The following is a 20,884-nucleotide window of genomic DNA, read 5'->3' on the forward strand; positions in this document are numbered from 1 at the left end:
AGAGTCCTTGAGTTGTGTTTGTCACATTTCTATCCAACTTCCACCTGCCTATGGCTGTTACGGCTTATTAGCAGATGGCCGAGAGAGCTGAAGTTCACACAACAGCTCAGTAACGTGCACATGGCTTGCAGCAGCTTCAACAGAATTAAGTAAATTATATGTACATGTGAAAGTTCTGTCTATGCAAATCACTTCATGACGTACTGACCAGAGATGCCAGAAGCAGGTGGGCCGCGGTTCAGGGTGGTACACCTGCCTGCCAAGAAGTCCCCTGGTTTGTATGTAATGGATGTGGAGTGTGTTTTGATTTTCCTGTAAATAGATTCTAATGGATTTTACTTTTTCAATTTTCTTCACAAGAGAGGGAGAAAAACCTTTTATTTTGTTCTCATCTTGTCAATCTATTTCATGGCTCTCTTAGTTTAAGGACTTTAATTATAGATGTGGAGTACAGGCTGTCCTGTGCACTTGCAGAACGTTGCTGCAGTGTAGGAAAGAAATGCAGCTTTCTACCATGTTTAATACAACATTTTATAATATGATCTTTAAAGGTATTGTTTGCAGAGGTAATTCAGCAGACAAGGAAATATGGATATCTGAGCAAACATCTCAGAAATGAAATACTCTGAGATTTTCTATTAACAGTAGTAGCCTACCTTTTTTTTTTTTTCATACTATGCCATATTTATGTATGCTTACTGAGCAGCAGTTATAGATGTGTAAAATTACAATGAACTAGCTTTCATTTTCTGAGTCTAGAACTTTTTAAAAAGGAACTGTTTAATGAGACATTGAGGAATATACAAGCAATTGATCTGTTGAATTTAAGGTTTAGGATAGCTTGCTGGACCTCATAAGAAAGTGTACTGCCTTACTAAAAAATTCTTCCATTTCTGAGTAGCCATTCCAAAATCAGAAACTGACAAAATTAAGATTATACCCATGTTCCTGTCCATCCCTCTTTGTATCTGGATTTTGCCATAGTCTTTAAGTATGGATATGTTGTTTCTTGAGTTCTGCATGAAGGACATATGTGTTGTGTCCTTCTTCCTACTTTGTATTGTACTGATTATTTCAGTGGAACTTTCCATATACAGGAGACACCTCTAGCTGTGACATCTGTGCAGCTCAGTACTGCACTTAAAAAACCCTTCTTGTAGTGTTATGTATCTTGTAGTCATGCATCCAGCACTGTAATTGGTAGTTTTGGTATAGTGGTATAGTAACTGTTTAATTGGTATACTGCTGCAGCTGGTCTGCCAAACATTCAGAGTCCCTACTCATAAATTGTTCTTCACTTTGATAATATGCAGGAGTCCCCACAATTTCCACAGCTCAATTCAGGAGACAGCTGAGAAGTAGAAAGACATTTTTGTGTATAAAATCCCTTATGATTTCACATGGCCACAGTTAAAATTTCTCATTTAATATATTTTAGTGGGAAAAGTTACTATGCAATAAAAACTGTATCGTAATACCTATGTTTAAAAGGGAAAAGGTATATTGTTTCTGGATCCCCTATCTAGAATAACGGATACATAAATTACAAGGTGAGACGGCAGCTTCGAGTAGTGCCAAAAACCATAGATTTGGTTGGCTGTAAATGCAGTCAGTGATTTCACTCCAGCTACAGCAAACCCCAGCGACTGCTGGGGACCCTTCCAGCGCCAGAGGGGAGAGCCAGCAGCCCCCAGCCACAGCACATGAGCAGGGTCTGCTGTCGCCTGGCAGCAGCGAGACTGATCAAATGCTTACGGAGCAAGTTTGTTCCCATTTCAGAGTCTCTTTAAAAGTGACAATTTAATAGCACCCATTACTGTCAGCTGTGGCCGGTTCCCTCTCCCTCCTCCCAGGCGCTTACCAGGGAAAGCAGAGATTTATAGCCGTGGTGCAGTCTCTCCGATGGGCTACTGTTCACTCCTCCTGCAAGTGTCCCGGCTGGCTGCTCTCCAGATGAATCTTCCCAACAGGGGAGAGGTCTTCTCTGTCTCTGGGGTGCTTGGCTTTCTTTGGAGCCCTACACGCCTATGATAAGTATATGTGCAAATTATTAGGTCCTTGCTTCAGATTGTGCTGTGATCCTCACGTGCTTTTTTCTGGTCCAAAAGAGTGGCAGCGCTCCAGATCTAGGAAGATTTAAGCAGAGCATTTCAGAGAAAGCTCTGCAGCCTATCATTTTTTAAATGAATGAGCACTACCACTTCCACCCTTTCTTTTTTGGATCAGGGGATCAAGGCATTGCTGATATGCCGCTGCAAATGGTCTTAACCAGTCCACGTTTTTCCATAGTGATGCACAGCGACTGGTGTGTGTAAGGAAACAAAAAGGAAAACTTATCTATTTTTTTGAAAGGAAAGAAGAAAGGGAGTGTTACGTGAACAGGAGAGTTGCAAGCACAGCACCCAGGAGCCAAATGGATGAGCTGACTAAAAAGACCTTTTCTCTTACGCCAAGTCCATGTGATTTTTGTAAACTGAAAGAAGGATCGTCTTGTGATTATATGAGCTCTGTGCTTGAATCTGGCCATTGATTAAAGTCTGGCAGGGGAGGGAGAAAACAGGAAAACATCTTGCTAAGATTTTCCTGTGTTAGATTAATCAGCCCCAGTTCATTCACTCATCTCTGAAAGGTCATGTTTTCTTGTTGTCAAAGTTGCCCAGTCCCAGCCTTTCCCTTGCTTCCCTGTGGCTTGGCTGAATGAACAGTGGTTCCCAACACTGGGCAAGTTGGAGGCAGCATTTGTCCTGTAAGTTGTGCTGCTTTTTCAGCGTCTCAGGTCAGTGTTTGCAACAAGATGCATATCTCCAGTGAGTGTTACCTTAAGAGTCCTTATTGCTTGGAGGAACTAGTCAGTTGATCCCTCTGGCTCTGTTTGTGTGGTTGCTAATCCCTTGCACTGGCACAGACTGCATTTCAGCCTTTTGTCAGCCGGATTTTCCATGTTATTGAGACTGGTTAGATAGTGTGTACTTTGACTGTGTATGGGAGCCGTGCAGAGGGATATGGCCACCATCTCACTCCTAAAAATGGTGGGTTCGCCAAACTGGTCCAGCTCCAAGTCATCCCTCTGCTGTCGCCTTCAGTAATGAGTTTCAGCTGCAGTGTGGAAAGGTAATTTTCCTTGACTACTGCCAGTACTAGAGAGCCAGACTTGCATATTTGTGGGTGTTTACTTAAACTCTGTTTTCTAGTCTCTAGGCATCGAAGTTTCACTCAACTCTACATTTTACAAGGTTTTAGTGGGTAGTTCTGTATTAGCAGAGTTTCTTTGTTGCTGAATGCGGGGGAATGAGAGTGTAGCATAAAGTAGTAAGTACAAGACACTACTTGCCATGTTTCAAGAAACCTGATACAACATATTTGTTTAGAGATCAGTTGTCAAAACTAAGAGAAAAAAAAAAATTGTGGGGAGATAATGAACGTGGGTTGATGAGTCATTCAGATGGATGCCTGAAAAAACATACCAGGAAGCATAATGCTCAAGACATCTGGTTTATTTTGGCATGTTTATGTCCATGTTATTTCTTCTGAATATTTTTGGGTTGCTTTCTGCATTGTTTTCATATGTCACTTTATCCCTTCTCAGAAACTTCTTCTGTGATGCAGATCAGGCACATTTTAAAACTCCTCCCAGGTCAGACAAAGAGAATGGAAACACGGTCTTGAAGACGGGGGAGCCATGCTGCGGCACGGCCAGAGCCAGCAATTCACGGGCTGTCCTGGCAGGTGTGTGTTGGGCCCGCACCCACAGGCACCCACCCGGCTGGCCGGGCTTGGGCTGAGCAGGGAACAGCTGGCTGTGCACGCAAACTGTGCAAATTGCTCTGCTAGAGCAAGGGGAATTGCACTTTAACCAGCTTGCAGGCATATATAAATATTTGCGCCATAGTTTGCATTATTATTTCAGCTGAGCTGTAAACATTCAGTTGCTGATAGTGGGTTAGAAACTAGCACGTCTATAAATTTCAGATGGCGCAGAAATGCAGGGATTTTTGTATTGGCTGACAACTAACGAAAGTCCCTGTGCCTCTTCTGATAAGTAACTGGTGCCAAATATGTGTGGGAACTCAGCAAGCCTTTGTGGTGATTGAAGGCTGGAAGGGGAGGAGGAGGAGGATGCAAAGCCTGCCCGTGCAGGGATTTTCCTTGAAGCATGCACATACCTTCTTGCTCCCATGTAGGTTTGTGTTTGAGCTTGCCCTTTCCTCTTCACATGTTTCCATCTCTGCCAGCAGCTAAATGGAGAGGCTAATTTGAGAGACTACTGAAAGTAATTGCAGCCTAGTAATAGCATATAGCTAACATGAGTTTTTTCCTTGTCCTGCCTTCTGCAGGAATCTGCATGTCACTGCATGGATATGGCTTGGCGGGGATTTTTTATTTGTTTTTACTAGGAGGTCTATTACTTTGTTAGAGTAGCTGTTCCTTAGTGTCGTTCCTTTGTAGCTCTGTGCAAAAACATCCCATGTATGTCTACTAAAATTGTGACACTGTACTTGGAAGATGGTCCCCCTGCTACAACCATCTGAAAACCCAATGGATAAAAAGAAAGACCCAAATTAAGAGCGTAAACCAAAGTCAGTCATACATTTGCGGGATAGCAGTTTGGAAAGTCCTGATACTGTGTTTCCATGCAAGAGAGCAGCTACATAAATGGTTTGGAAAAGTGTCATTCTTTACGAAGAAATACTGCGCTTAATTAATTCTTGCTCCTGGGAGGTCAACCTGGGGCACTCATTATTGTCTTAATTGGTGGTATAAATCCTGAGGTACTGGAGGGGAAGAGAGGAAAAAACCGATGAGCAGTTAACAACATATAGCCTTTTGGATAAGTGCTAGCCAGTTGTATGGCTATCCTAGTGACATTTTATTGTTTTATTGGGTTATAGGTCTGGTCCTCCACAAATTAGGTTAAAGGGAATTGATTTGCATAAACAAAAACATAAGAAAATAGCAAAATGCAATAATTCATTCCTGAGTTCTCCATTAAACTGTGTGAAATAATTCAGTGTGCTGCAACTCAGAAAAGCATTTCTTTGATCTCCTGTTATTCATATTAAATTATATTCATTACTCTTCCCATCTGGAGTTTCCTAGCAGGCCAAAAATCATCCTACAGACATTACTGAAAGGAAGTTAACTGTAACTTTTTAATTATATACATTTCATCTCTCTTTTTTTTTTAATTTGGAGAAAGCAGATGGAAGTGCATACCAGCGCCTTCCTCTCTGTTTAAATTACTGAAGTGGAGAAGCAGAAAATCTCAGCCGTTCTTTCCCCTCACATACTGTTCAAGGTGATGACTGTTCTGTCTGGAGACTTTGACGTGTTTGCTAAAAAGGTCAGGAGTTCAGTGAAAATCGAAATTGTGGTGAAATCCTTGTGTAGTCTTAGGGATGCTGCAGTACCCTTGCTGGAGAAATCTGGTTGCTGCAGATCTGCAACCAATTCAACGCATCTACCCTGTTTTGTCAGTAGCTGCGTCTCTGCCAGCTGGCCAACAGAAGCGTTTCAAAATCCCCAGAAAAAAAAAAAAAAAAAAAATCAATGTTTTGATGGTTTGGAGCATGTTTTTAACATTAGGCTGAGGTTTGTGGAATCAGAAGATGTATTGGCATGTGGAGCACCATGAAAAATGGGGTTCGTTTCCAGCCTCAGCAGTGGCTAGCAGCTGATTGGATTAGTAGCCACTGAGCAATTTCTTTCAAGCTCTGTCGTCAAAATTGAGGTGGGTTTTTTTTACCCTCTGAGGCCCACGAGGACTTTTTCACCTTAGAAACTATTAGGATTTATCAAGTATGGTCTGCTCTGCCTTTGCTGGAGAAGTTTTTACAGTTGCAGATAAGTGTCCCCATTTTGGTAGCTTAGGGAGGGGTGACACCTTCCTCATCTTCCTGTCCCTGTCCTCTGGACCTTTTTCTCTTTTTAAGAAATGAGAAAACTCTGAAATGTTTCAAACTTTTCCATTTGCATAAAAAATAATGTAAAGAGAATAGGCCTTATTTTCCCCTTAGTGCGTTCCTCTTAGGTCCACAAGTCTGTATTATTGTATGCGAGATGTGGGATAACACCTGCTTATTTTTATGAAGCATTTTGAGTTCTGTCAATTTAAAACAAAACAGAACAACCCTGGGTTTAATAGCAAATTTGTTTTTCTTCAGCCATGGAAGGTTATGGCTGCTCTTCATCTGCAGAATAAATGACTGGACGAGATGAAATGTGGATGGCGAGCAGAGAGTTTCTGCTGGGAATAGCAGCGATGAACAAACCCAGAGCACTTCCCAGGGCGAGCTGGTGCCCAGCCCCTCTGCTGCCAGGCGGCTGGCATCTCTAGGTGCTCGCTATAAGCTATTGACATTTAATAACATTTATTCATTTGTTTTTGCAAAGATCTGCCTGTCCTGCCCTGACATATATCATCAGCACAATTTTCCCACTTCCTGGCAGCCAGCCTTCCTCTACTTATTGTTGTAGCTGCTTCCATTTTGTGCTGGCGGTGGTTTCCAGCCACAATGTCAGACAATTAATTTGTTTATTCTGCAAGCCATGATTTCCAAAGCGTGATAGACAGTGCAGACATCCCGGAAAAGTGCTGTGCAACTGGGAATATGCTCATTTTAGCTTCCTTTAAGATAGCTGCTTTGGCAGCTGTCATTACTTGTGGGGTCTCCTGTTCTGGCTGCAGCCATTTTACAGTGTCTTTTGTACTATACAGAATCACTTAACAGCATATGCTGGGGCTTTTAGGTCTTTTATAAGCCTTTCAATGCAACTCTAGTTGTGAGATTGTATGTTATTGAGGCCTTTCAGAGAAAATATTCCTATTTAACAACTGCAAATTGTGTGTCTCTGTCCTAACCTGATCGCTGATCCTACCAGGACTTTGTGTGGAAGGAGTTTTTTGTTCCTTGACTGCTGCCACCTGTAATAAAAATACTGCAAACCACATTCCATTCATGAATGTACCTGGGCAATTCCCTGGACACGGAGCAAAGTAGTTTTGTGCAGGTCTCTTCACTGAGAGAGACCTGAAATGTCTCTGTTGATGCTCCAAAGAGAGTAGTGACGGTGTTCTTACCTTGCTTAAGTATGTTTTACAGGGTTATCAAGGATAGAGGGTAACTTGAATTATTAAAATAAATAGATCAAAAAGAGGCTATGCATCACAAAGAGTTTTGTTTTGTATAAAAAGGCACATATTTGTACAGCTGCTATTTCAAAATAAAGCTGATGGCAGAGGTTTCAGGTATGTTGTGGGCTACGTTTTCTTTTCTCTTGTTACTGGTTTTTATCTTTCCCTTCAGAGCTCAGTAAATCAAAGTTTATAAATGACTGGTAAACTATACCATAGAATAGTCTTTCCTATTCCTTTGTTTCTTTTATGATAAAGTAGCAATACACTTCACTGAGAAGCTTATTTTGCAAATTCACCAAAGAACGTCCTCTGTATCTTCAGGAGACATAGATGGCTACTGTGTTTGGGGGTAATCAGAGCTGAACCAGATGAACCACACAGGCTGTTCAAACAGATTGAGCTCACAATAGTCCTTCTCTGCTGATTACCCTGTCCCTGGCTGGTAGTGCAGGTTTTCAATTTGTAAACCCTCTACATCTGCAAATAAGATTGTCATGCTGTATGCTGGCAAAATATTTTTAAGGCGTTGTTGGGATCAAATGATCCATCTCTTCATACAATGTGCATGACTTGAGCTCTAAATAATCTGACTTTCCTAAATCAAGTGGACAGGGAGAGGGAGTTGTGTAGATTCCCTATCAGATATGTAAGGTTCATGCTAACAGTTCTGTAAGACTTCATAAGCTTAAACACTTAACATTGTCTTAAGGGCTCATCCTTAATGAGCTCCTTTGTATTCAGATATTCAGTGGCATAATAGTATTCAAAATATTACTGAAATAGTTGACATTCTCTGTGGGCACCACTGCTCTATACTGAGCTCTTTAATTTTGACACACTCGCAGGCAAATACAACAAAAGTAAGTGGTGAGTGGGATGAGGTGGGTTCTTTTGGTATTGTGTGGAAGTTAGATTGACTAAATAGATTATTTAGTTCTAAGCAATAGACCTAGTAAACTTGAGTTTATTTGCTGCTTGATACATACGGTTTCACGTATCACTCTCTGCTTTCAGTGCGGCAGATAAGATATCAACACAATTAAAAGTGAAAAATAATCTGTCTGCTCTGCCAGTGGTGGATGCTCAGAGAACACACGCTGATACAATAGATTTCTGAATAATTTATACTCAGCATTTTTTCCTTGCACTCGGTAAATGAGGACGCCTAATGTGGCATGGTCAGAGTGATACTCTATCTGTCATCCATTAAGATAACAAGATTGGTGGGCCTGGGAGGAGCATGGCATGGTGCACAGAAAAGATGAGATTAAAAATTGAAATGTTTATCCAAAACGCTCTGTGTAAAGGATGCTGATAAAAGCAGCTCAGAAGGATGGAATTAATTCAAAAGTGTGATTTCTGCAAAGCTTTGTTTGTCTTTGCTAAAATAAAACCTCAAGATTCATGTTCCTTTCAAAAGTTGTGGATAAAAGGAATATTAGAGCAAATCACTGTTCCTGATCAGCCTTCAGTAACTCCCTCTACTTTAAATTCAGGTACTTGTAGGTGCTATTGAAAACAATTACATATGACAGTAATGCTTTATGTCTCACAGAATGTCAGGGGGTTTTTATATATATATATTCATAAGGCATTTTAAATTACAAAGGAAGAATCATTTGTGCTTGTTTCTGGCACAGAAATGTCTCATCTCCTGTCACAGGGTGTTAATTTAGACAGGATGCTAAAATATTTGCATAAAAAATTGGTCATGTAAATATTCAGCCAAACAGATTCCTTTCAAGATGAATGTATTACAGTAAGTAGTAGTTTGTTTTCCAAGAGCCAGTAGGCACTAGAAATTGATTAATTTATAAGCAGTGGTGGTTTTACTGTGTTTGAGAAAGTGTCTGAAGTTTGAGAACGTCTTAAGGTTAGGTCATGTTCAGATTTTCTTGGTTTTTGAAGAAACTGTTGGGGTTCTGAGATCAGATGGAAGTCATTGGAGAAAAAGCACTTGGAGGAAAACTCAAGCTTACTTCTGACTTTGCTATTTTTAGTTAAGCCAGATACCTGTGCTGTCTGCAACCCAGCCTTGAAATGGTTTAAATGTGCTTTTCTGTTTAGCTGGGCAGCAAGTGCCCACTTCACCCATCACCCTGTCCTGCAGAGTTTTCTCTCACTGTAGAGCTGCATGTTACCAAAGCAGGTGAGTTCCAAACCTCTGCAGAGGGGTAGACAGGACATTGTCTGACTTTTAAGCCCAATGTCAGATTTAGGAAATGCTTCTGGTCATGACCGTGCTTGCAGTGCCACCCAAAACTTGTGGCTGTACAGCACCAGGTTTATGGAGGCAGCTGGGGAAACTGAGCCCCAGTGCCCAGCAAATGCTCCTCGCCTCCTGGTGCTAACTCCTGTCACACCCCCATTGATGGCTTTGGTTTGGGGTTTGTATGCAAAGAAACAAAATTATATTTATAATCTGGGCATTTTTCTTAGTGCCTGTCTGGAGAAAAAATTAAAGATCAAATCTTTTCAGTGACATTGCTGAGGTTTTTAAATTAGCTTGCCACAAGTCTTAGTAGAAATAGTATCCCAGTGTTGTCTTTGGGAAGAAGAGTGGGAGAGTGGGCACTAATATACTGCTGAGAAACATGTCCTTAGTTTTGAGCAGGACCACATTATACCTTTTCTCACCTGAATATTTTATGTAAGAAAGTTCATTTTTCTTTCTGTTTCATGAGTAACTGCAGGAAGAAAATCAAATACAGGTGTTAAAAAATAATTTGTAAAACAGTCTAAGCTTCCACAAATAATATCCTCATCTATATCTTTCACTCTGTGTAGGACATTGCCTGGGGAGGTTAAGCTGTTGAAGAGACTGTCTTCATTTTGACCCAGAGAACTGCTTTCTCTGGGTTTGTTTTTCTTAAGCCTTTTATATTAGTAATGAGTTCACGAATGCTTCGTACTTCTTGTCTGCAGAAGTTGGATCACCTTTTTCTGTTGGGCTGTGTTGTCAACTTCATGTGGTAAGGACTGAGACAGCTGCCTGCTTTCCCTCCTGATGGGCTGTAATAGGACAAAAGTGTGCAGAACCTGCGTCTAAATATCAGAACAACTTATCAATCAGTGGGTGCCATTAGCTACCGGTTATAGTTTGGTGAAGTACAGGTATGTTTGGAGGAGGCTGTTTCCTCTTTTCCCTGTACTGAGTGACATTTTTGAAGCTCATACTTCATTTCAAGTAGGAGCTGTGTCAGTAAACCAGAAGTCTCTTGAGCATGGATGCACAGCAGCCTCTGCCTCAAAGCACGTGCAGGCAAAGAGGTTTTGGAGGCTGTTTTCTTCAAATTACTCCAGTTGTTCAGTGTGGCGAGGCAGTTGCTGCACGAGAGGGTAATTTTTGTTCATTTGGGCCATTTTGTTTCCTGCCCTGTCAGGCTGGTGGTAGGACAGTTATTCCATCAGTGGCTGTGAGTGTTAATTTACGTGCAGCACTGGATTAAGCTGGGGTGACTGCAGGGGAAGCTACCAGTCTTGGCTTTCCCTACCTCTTTCTAGCTAAGAAGTGGTGACGGAATAAGCCATATAGAGACCCTTGAACCAGCACAGCTCTCTCACTTTCTGTCTATTGAATTAAACCAAAACAGATACCATAGACTCCTCACTGTTCTAGTTAGCATCGTCAGCAATTACCATAGAGCCAGGCATCACAATTAGGGGAATATCAAAACAAGAAAGTAGTAAATGAATATTACCATAAATTTTCTTCTCATCAAGTAATCAAATGTACACACGCTTGCCATACTTGCCATTGCAGGGATTCAAGTAGTGTTAATGATCAAAAGCGTGGAATATAAAATAGCAGTGTTATTGATAACTTAAAAGGTTTTAATTGTCTTGACAAATAGCTTCAAATTCTTCTCTTTCCAGGAGCTTAAGGAAAAGAAAGAAATGAAAAGTTTTCATTTACCTCTTTGATGGTAGTATTAAGTATCTTCTAAATCAGAGAAGCTAACCTCAAGATGAGGCTTGCCTGTGCAAGAGCTGCAGAAAACTGTTGCCTGGGGTTATGTGATTAAGGAGGCATTTTTCAGCTCTGAGTGAATTCAAGGCATTTTCATAACATTAGCATCTATAGCATGTTGGGTGTGCAAGGAATTTATGACCAGCCCTTACTGCCTGTGCCTGCCTACCACTCCCTGATCATATGGTCAGAAACTCTCACAGTTAACACTGGACGATAGGGCTTTTGAACTACTCGCATATCTCAGTGAGTGCTTCTAGGACAGCCAATTTTATAGCTTACCATGATTGCATCTTTAGAAAAATGCATTGTGAGCACAGAGCTATTGTCTTAGCAAGTTTACTGCTTCCCTGTACGGTGTAAACATGTGGCTGGTTGAAAAGTTTTAACCTCTCAAGCCCTCCAACAAATATTAAATTGCTAACTGTTCTTCCATAATGCTACGATGTTGACTGAAATTTGACCTTGGTGCTTGCTGTAATGATTTTCAAAATCTGAGTGAGAAGGTTAAATAGTGCTGTCAAAATTCCAAATGTCTGTTGCAGAAATACTTTTGCTGAATATCTGCGGGCTGAGCTCTAAAATGCTTAAAGTAATCTTTTTTTTTTCCTTCATTATTATATGATATTATCTAAAGCTTGGTTTTAGTGAAGATAAAGAAATTAACTTGGTTTTTGCCTTTTTTTCCATGCCAGCTAACCTTACTGTTTGTGGCTGTTTTTTTCTTTTTTACTCACCAAAGGAAGCATCCATTCAAATGGTGTTCCTTAAGTTCAAACCAGACCTCTAGTTCTGTTTAATTTCTGTTCAAGATCATTGTAATTACTTGATTATTTTCACAGCTGTATCTGAATAAGAAAAAAATGCTGTAATTGGCAACTTTTACAAGTTCACAGCTCAATAAGCTGATGCTGGAACTCTTCCACCTGCAGGAGCCTCATTAATTGTTGTAGAAGTTCCAGCAGCTAAGAGACCTGGGTTTCAAATTATTTCTCTTTTTACGTGCAGCCTTCAAACTAAAGAATCTCTGTAGTAACAAAAATAGAGGGGACCTTTCAGCTGAGAGAGGCTGTCAGTTGTTGGATGAATGTTTGACTTCCAAGTGGATCTGTTAGGAAGGCTGTTGTTTACCCAACTCATTACTACATCCATAAACCCAGACCATTTTTATTTTAGCTTTTTAGTAAAATCTAGGACTTCATTTCCTGAATGCTGTGACTAGTTCTAGTTTTGTTTATTCTGGCCTTAGGTTGCGTTATTTAATTAGTTTTTATTTAAGAGATGAGTCTTCTATTGCAAGGGACAGTACTAAATTATAACAAGACCGAGTCTTTAAAGATGCCATAGCTTTGAATTTATTTTGTTATTTTAAAGCAATGTTAGTGCCTGTCTCTAAGGGTTATGGGAAGCTCAAAAGTTTATTTAATTTCTTTTTCTTGATTTCAGGGCTTTTTCCGCAGAAGTATCCAGAAGAACATGGTTTACACGTGTCACAGAGATAAAAACTGTGTTATCAATAAAGTTACCAGAAATCGCTGCCAGTACTGCAGACTACAGAAGTGCTTTGAAGTGGGAATGTCCAAAGAATGTAAGTTCTCTTCAGAAACAGCTTACTGTTCATCCTATCCTATATATATGTGGCAGTCCCAAGGAAAAGAATATGACACAATTCTGCATTGAAGCCAGTATTTACGTTCATATGTAGAGAAAGGAGTATCAGCTTTGTACACAACTTCAGACCTGTACTTCCCAAACTTCTGAGTCCTTTACTTTGCAGCCAAAATGCCATCAGTTAAGAACTTCTAGTGCAACATGCTGCCTCTGCGGTGTGGCCACCCTGTGTGTGTGTGAGAACGCCCAAGTTGGCAATTTCGACGGGTTTTCTAAAAGAACAAACCCACAGATACTTGCTCTAAGATTAGATTCTCTCCCATCTGCTCTAGAAATTACTTCTTGGGGCAAGGGTGTAAGGGGAACAGCACTGGCTTCTTAAACTCAGTTTCAGTCCTCTCTCTGCCCTGTAGACTGGCTCGTGGTTTTGCTGGGCTCAGTATTAGCCCAGGCTGTCATGTCACGAGGGCTTCCCGCTGGCTTTCGTGCAGCAGGCAGCAGCCTTCTTCAGCCTTACACTTTCTCCCTCACGCCAATGCAGGTGCTTGTGACAGAGGTCCTTCTTTTAGTGGTAGTGTCAGCTTGTGGCATTGTACAGAACTGACGGTACAATGGTCTTGAGTCTTCTTCTGTTCTTACTGGTTGTAGCCTCCTTGAAAGGTTAAATGAGCTGACAAATCCTCTTCTAAACCTGCAAAGCCAGTAAACCTGACTATGTGAAAGTGCTACCAAGTGCACAAAAACCCCAAATAATTTTCCTCTCCCTCCTTTCTTAGAAATTTGTCATTTAACATTTTAAAAATATTTAGGTAGAAATCCATGATTTTTCTTTTTCCAGTTTATTAATATTCCTGTCAAGCATGGAAGTTTAGGTAATAAAGCCATTCTCAATTTCCTATGGGGTAATATTTCTGAAACTTTCTCATTTTTGATTGGAGTGATTGCAGTAGGAAAAAAGTATTTGGTGTAGTGATTTGTTTGATTGTGGAGGGTTTTTACCTCTAGCAGTGATGTTCCTGATTTCGGTTGGTCAATTCCTGTAATAAACGCTACAGAGATTTGTAGAATGTGCATAAGAGAAGGGAAAAATTGCCCAACACCACTTCTTTACTTTAATTCACCCACAGGAGTTCCTTGGGGAGACTTAAGACTAGAAAAAAAAAAAGACACTGATGAGACATTTATGCCCAAACTGTGATTTAACAGTTCTCATCCTCAGCATTTCTCCCTCCTGAATTGCGTGGGACTTCTGAGTAGTTCCCTTCTCTGTACTTGGGCAGGAGCCGAAGTCACGCTGGTCCCTCCTGGTTGTATCCTGTTTCTCTTTCTCACCCTCTCCTTCCTCTCATCTTGGAGGAAGAGTGTTGAAGAGCAGAGAAAGAACCAGGTACATCTTTGGGACCACTTTGCAGTGTTTCCAACTCTTTTTTTTGGAAATCTGAAGTTGATATTGAAAACAGCATCAAGTTTCAAGCAACTGGGGGAGGACGTCTTAGGATTTCCATGAGTTCACTGTCCTTGGGTTTTCTGGTTTTCTCATGTGCCTGAAGTGCACTTATCTATACTTATGTGTAGATTTACTGGAGTGGAGACCATGATGGGAGTAAAGGAGAAGGTAGGCTAAATAGAAAGATGGACAAAGACATAAGATCGAATGAAGAGGATTTTATTGCTAGTTATTTGACCACATATATATATCTGTGCTCTTGAAGCTTTTTTCCTTCATAAAAACAGTATGATGCAGTTTGGAAGAGAAGAAAAAACACTTTTCTCACCTGAGGGCTTATTGTCCTTGAATTCTTAAGGATTTTATTGCTGACGTGAAGTAGTAATCTTATTAAATGCTACAGCGTCACATCAGAGCAGGTTTTGGAAATATCAGCAGTATTTCGAGCATGTTAACCAAAGTTACTTAGGGTAAAGTATAAAGACTTACTGCCTTTTAGGTGATGGATTGTTTTCTCCCATAGGGTAGCTGGAGCTTTGCCAGCAAGAATTAAGATTTTGCTCTGCCTATTTTCTTGGGTGAACTGAGTGAAATTGCCCTTTGGCAGTTGTCTTTATCTCAAACCACTACAGGCACTGAAAGGGGAATAGCAGGTTGGAGGGGGACAGAGGATACTGGGGAGAAGTGAGAGATGTCCTCTGGCTGCATTTCTGTAGGAGGCATTTGCAAAGGAATAGAGAAATTATTTTAAATGTCATCAGTTTGAATGCAGTGTGTCTTGACTTCTGGGTTTAAGAACTAAGTCTGAAGTTATTCTGTGTTATCCCTTCATAAATAGGAGCTTTTAATCTCTTAAGAAATTTGAAAAACTTTTTTCTTATATGACCTTCTTTCATACATATCTCTAGGTTTCAACTCCATTTCTTTAGAAGTTTATGTAAACAAAGGCACATTTGCCAGTGGGCCTTTTCTTACCAGATAGAGATTTTTCTTTTCTCCCAGCACCTTATTCACATTTTGGTTTTCTGTCTTCTTACAGTTCTGTTACCTTGTATCGTGAAAGGCAGGAACAAAGGACAGAAAAAAGTGTCAGAGAAATCTCATAGGGAAACAAACCTACAATGCTCAAACCAGTTCCAAATGGGGAAAGTAGTCGTGCTGGGCAGCTGCAAATAGGAACCGCAAGGTCTGTTCCCAGGAGCTAAGGGAAGGAGTAAATGGAGAATTTCAGTATACAGGATAATCTGTGTTTAAAGGCTACAGTTCTGTGTTTATTTGTTTTGCCTTTAAAGGGCATGCAAAAGTACTTGCATATGCGACTCCTTTTGAGTTTAATGAGCGTTGCACACAAACATCAGAGATGAGATGAGAACTGGCTGCCTAGCCAGTGTGAAAAGTATGGTTTTAAGAATGGAGGTGTTTTGGAAGAGAAGAGGGTACTGAGCATTCCTAGTATGCTTTTATCTTGTTTTAGAGAATGAAGTGAGTAGATGAAGGAATGCACCAGATTTGCATTTCTTTATAGGTTGTTTTGTTCGTGTAGGGGAAAAAAGTTATCTTCAACCCCATGTTATTCCTTAGATCTGATCAAGAGAGGTCAATAACAAGACTGCCTTCAGGGCAGGAGTGGAGCTATTTGCCGTGTGATAGTATCTGCAAGACCCGCTGAAACTGGATCCCCCACTAGTGCAGGGACTGTCTTTAGTTGTGCAGTTGCTCTTGCAAAACGTTTGTGCTCCAGATAGGCAAGACAAAGGGTGTGAGGGGAAACGACTTAGTGATGACTGTCTTATCATCCCACAACAGGGCAAAACACAGCTTGAAATAAAGCCCTGCTGTCTTTCATCGGATTCCTCTCCTTCAGAAACTGCTGAGCTTGTGTCCCTGCAACCTGAGCTGCAGCTCTCAGTGGAACAGGCAACCCCTCCACCAGCACTGCATCAGGTTTTGGGTTTGTGGTATGGCTGTCCTACCTCAGCTCATGCTCAGGAGCGTGTAGGTGCAGCTGAGGCTCTGATCCCCACTCAGAACCATTTCTATCCTTCTTACCCTTTCAGCCTGCTATTTTTTTTTTATTAACCTATAGAGACAAAAGGTGATCACACAGGATTATATTTTTTTTGCTGCTGCTGAAGTGAGAAGGCTACTAAGGCTGACAGTGGCTCATTATGTGATGGAGAGCCTTAGGAAACTAACCTTTGCCCTTCTATTACGTGATCTCTAAGCTGATGTTGAAGCACCATCCTTGGCCTGACCCCAGGTGTCAGCAAGAAGCAGACTGTTGCCTGGATGCATGGACCTTGGTCCTTGGGAGCTGGCAAGGGGTCACACGTTCGGCGCTGCCTCCTGCAATTAAGGGAGCACGCGGGAAGCTGGACAAAACTCTCAAACAATAATGGACTCTTTCAAGCAGGGTGATGGAACATACGCTTTGTAAGGTGAAGCCTGCCCTTAAAACCTAAACTGGATTTATTGCAGGGTACAAGGGGGAAGAAAATGGAGCTTCCTTCTGCCACTACTGCTCAGCAGCCCTTCCACTGCCATCCTCTTTTATAAAATTTGCAGGTTGCAAGGACTGTCACTGTGCTTAATAGTCTTCAGGGTCCCCGTCAGACACACACCCAGCCCACATACCACAGTGTGATGCAGAGGAACACTCCATACTGGCATAAACCTCATCTGCAGTGAGCTCTAATAGAGCAAAATTATGTTTATAAAGGCACGGAATTATTGTTCCAGATTGCTTCAGTGCAGTGAAGCAATGTTCAAATTTTTAAATCTGCTTACAATTAACCTCCCTGGAGGAAAGGAAGGAGGAAGGGAGGGAATGCAGGGGAATTACCATGAAGTGGAGAGAATCCAGTTTTTGTGCTCTGTATTTGTGTTTTTTTAAACTTGCACAGAAATGTCTGTTACTCTTTGTCACAGACTTCAAAGTCTTATAATATTTAAATGTTCATGCTTCTCAGAACATATGATTACGTTCTGCTGCTGAACAACAGAATGAATTGATTTACTTATTTTAATTCTGGTTTAAATTGGCAACCAGGAAGCATCAACTTGAAGAACTGTCATGTTTGTATTTTTTTATTTTATATTTGTTTCCTTTTCTTTCAGACGCCTTAGCGAAGCGCGATTCCATCTCCACTGAGTGGCTAAGCAGAGAGCTAGTCTGCTTAGTTGCATTTGAGAAGTTCATGCAGATTCTGCTGATGTAATTTTAAAGTGAATTAATTAGAATGCATGAAATCTTTGTTTAGACACTTTTACTCAGAACTAGTTGGGATTTATTCTTTTTAGTCAGCAGAAAGGGCTGGATTTAAGAATTGCTTCTGCTTTGCTACGGGCTAGATTTTTAACTAAATGCGTAAATACCACACTGTGGCTGGGGGCTTTTTCAAAAATTCCAGCATGGTTACCTCGCCTGCTGACTTGCCTTGCTTTCTTGAGAGGCATGAGCTAAATATCAGAGTGGAAATCACAAAACCCTGAATTCTGTTCTGGGACTAATTCCTCTCTCTAAACACTACAAGCTGATTAGACTAGTTTTCCTACCTTGAGAGGTAAAAAAAATGAATCTTTTAGCAGGGCCTGGGAGACATTTGTGCTTTGAAGATGAAAGATGCAAACTGTGAGAATACCAATTAAATTAAGAATTTGAGTATCATATAGTGGGGAAACAGCAAGCCTTATGGATCATGGATTTTTCGTTTTGTTCTGTAAGGTTGGGTTGGGGTTTTTTTTCAGTTGCTGGTTAGATAGGAATGCTTGTATTTATTTTTTCAGGCAGAGACACTGGGAACTTTTAAAAGTTAACGCCAAATGCTCAATATCACTGATGGGGAATCTTATTAAAATGAGAGCAAAGCCAACATGAAGGTTCTTCCTGCTACAAAAACCACAGTGCTCTAGTGTCAGTCAGCCCTCTGCCAGAGATAATGCACACTTTGTTATGTTATGCTGGGTGGCTGAAAAATATTTATATACAATGAAAATTCTCTTCTACAGAACTGAGTTCTACTTGTTGCCCATTGTTTCCTATGGTTAAACAAACATCTCTTGCTTTTTGCATCTGTTTGGTGTCTTTAGAGAAGCAGATCTGCTTTTCTTTTCTCCTTTTGGGGTCTGCGTCTTTTGTGTTTTAGCCTTTCCCCCTGATTTTGCATAGCTTTCACTTGCCAGCTTTAATGTTTAAAGAAGCAACTTAGATTGAATGTTATTATTCATAATTTACTCTATGTTCTGTGAAGATGGTTATGTAATAGCAGTAATTGCATCAACTCACCTAATGAGCTTTCCCTCCAGTGCCGTGTACAGCAGATTAATAGCCCATGAATTCATTTGCAGCTCGTTGTGTTTCAGAAAAGTATTTCAGGCAGCAATTAATAAACTGCTAAAGAAAATAACATAAAAAATGATTTTTTTTATTATGTTAACTCTCCAGCTGAACAATTTATTGGCAGCTTTCATGATGTGGCTAAGTAAATTCTCTCCTAATTCCTCAAGCAGAGCGTGATTAGTGAACCCTGCCCAACTCAAGACTGTTTGGTAATTAGTCTGATCTTTACATACTAAAATGTTAGGGAAATGCATGAATGGTGTCCTAAGGTTTTTTTTTATCTTCTGTTCGTTGCCTTTCAGGTATTACACAAATAGCTGTAACTTTAAGCCATAACACACTAGTGCTGCAATTTTTTTTCCCCCCTTTCTTGCGTAGAAAACCCATAATTGTGTAAGCTAAGAACTGAAGACCCTGGCCAATAAACAATCTTTGGCACTGTTTGTGTGCTGCTTCTTTTTGGCTCCAGCGTCCTGTACCTCCCACGTGGTGGGACTGAGCCCAGAGCAGGGACCCCGCGAGGGTCAGGGGGCACTGCTGCCCTGCGGGAAGATAAATCCGGGGTCAAATGCCACTGGGAAGGGAACATGCCAGGAGAAAGGCATAGAGAGAGAAGGAAGAGCAGGGAATCTCCTGTGACTTGGAGCGTAAGAGGGAATGAGGTGATTGAACCCAAAGGGAGAAGAGCAGCAGTGAGATGCCAGGGCTGCAGCCTCCTCCAGGAAGGGGGAGATACTGTTGGACGTGACCAGTCTTGCCAGGCTGCCCTAGAATTACTCTTTCCATCCTTTTTTTTTTTTTAATGTCTTTAACAAGTTTTTCATGTTTTACATCATTCCTTGTTCGAAAAACCCAGTTCTCTTCCCCTACCCCTTAATCCAAAAGAAGCACTAGGCCTTGGCTTGTCTTTAAAAGTTGTAAAATATCTATACATATTTTAAAACCTTTTCCCTCATTTTGGGCTCTTGAGGACTGAGTAAGCATAAAGGGAATTCCTTCAATAAGCTCATACAGAGATTGATTACATGTCCTCAGCTGGAAGTTACATTAAGACTTATTCACTAAGGTATAGCTACTGTGGTGAACTTTTCATCGCTCTCTGCTGTCTCTATGACAACACGAATCCTGGCAGAAGTTACCAGGGCTCGTGTGCTCTCTGCAGCCTTTGTCTGCATCCATCAATCCTAGTCCTTGGCGACTGTAAATATGTGCCTTTCTTACATTTTTGCTTAACAACGTGTTTTATTAAAGTTGTGACACTTGTAAAGTTGTTATGCTAATCATTTGTACTGCAGTACCTGACCATGCTCTGAAAGAATTGTACTTTAAGTAAGGAAAAAGTGTCAATTGTATATTAGCAGTCTTTCTGAACACCTCTTGATCTTGTCCTTGAAGAAATTCAGCTGAATGGCACAGAGTTCTTGTACAAATAACTTTTCTTTCATTAGAGGTGAAACTTAGAGATAACTAAAGCCAGTGAACAGTGTAATGGACAGACAGTCTGATTTCTACTTACACCTGCAGCATGCTCCAGAGACGTACATGTTACTGTTCAGTGGCTCTAGAAAAGTCTTCAAACTTGATTGAACCCTTTCTTATTTTAAGGGAGCACATTTCATCAGAGCCCATGGAGTGGCTAATGTTTGTTTTGTTGATGCTAGCAGCTCAGGTTTCTGTGGTCATCCTGCCATGTGCCACCTCCTCTAGAGGTCCGGCTCTTCTGTGAGGACAGTTAGTGGCACTGACACAGGTGGAACTTCCCATTTTTTCATTTCACACATTTGGGGCTTTTTTTAGGGATCTTTATGTGCTTTCTTCAGTTAGTTTCCCAGTAAAAGGCATTTGGGGCAGCTGTCTCTTAGAAGGCTGCTTATTAACATGGATCTGGTTGTTTTTCTGTTATTTCTCATCCCCCACTTGGTTTAGGGGCATCTGTGGGGGAGTTACAGAATTTTTCTGGATTGTACATACAAAGAGCTCTTTCTCCATGCATTCGCGTTGCCATTGCAGGTAGCCTTTGCCTTTTCTTAAGTATCCCAACTGCTTTCATGGCAGGCAAAACTCAGGGTTATCCTTTCTGTCTTGTGCTGGGCAATGCTGCTGCAAGAGCAGATGGGTAATCTGGAGGTAGCCGATCCCTGCCCAGTTCATGCGCTCTGAAGCACAGGGCTGCGGCCATGCTTGCTTGGTCATGCAGACATAACTGCTCAGACCCCAATCCCATGACCTCAAAAGCTTTGTTTCAGAGCTCCCATTCTTCCTTTGTGCACTCAGTTCATTCTTTGTATTCCTCATTTGGATCATTTTCTTTTTTGGGGCACGAGGCATCATTGATGCATCTCTTTCTCCTAATTGCCATTGTGCCATGCAAGTTGTGCTTTC

At 41.0% G+C, this 20,884-nt stretch overlaps 1 protein-coding gene across 4 annotated transcripts in view; it reads left to right on the top strand.

The window, feature by feature from the left end:
- Positions 1-20,884, top strand: part of RARB (retinoic acid receptor beta) — a 321,227-nt gene that overhangs the window by 260,798 nt on the left and 39,545 nt on the right. For 3 of the 4 annotated variants that reach the window (XM_074900539.1, XM_074900540.1, XM_074900541.1), the window contains one exon: positions 12,552-12,693. In XM_074900539.1, the coding sequence (XP_074756640.1) occupies positions 12,552-12,693 (142 nt within the window). Of the gene's footprint in view, positions 1-3,010; positions 3,112-12,551; positions 12,694-20,884 lie in introns of those variants that run through there. The other variant, XM_074900542.1, reaches the window with a different exon arrangement.

The sequence above is a fragment of the Athene noctua genome, chromosome 2 (assembly GCF_965140245.1).
Source record: "Athene noctua chromosome 2, bAthNoc1.hap1.1, whole genome shotgun sequence".
NCBI classification, from domain to species: Eukaryota; Metazoa; Chordata; class Aves; order Strigiformes; family Strigidae; genus Athene; species Athene noctua.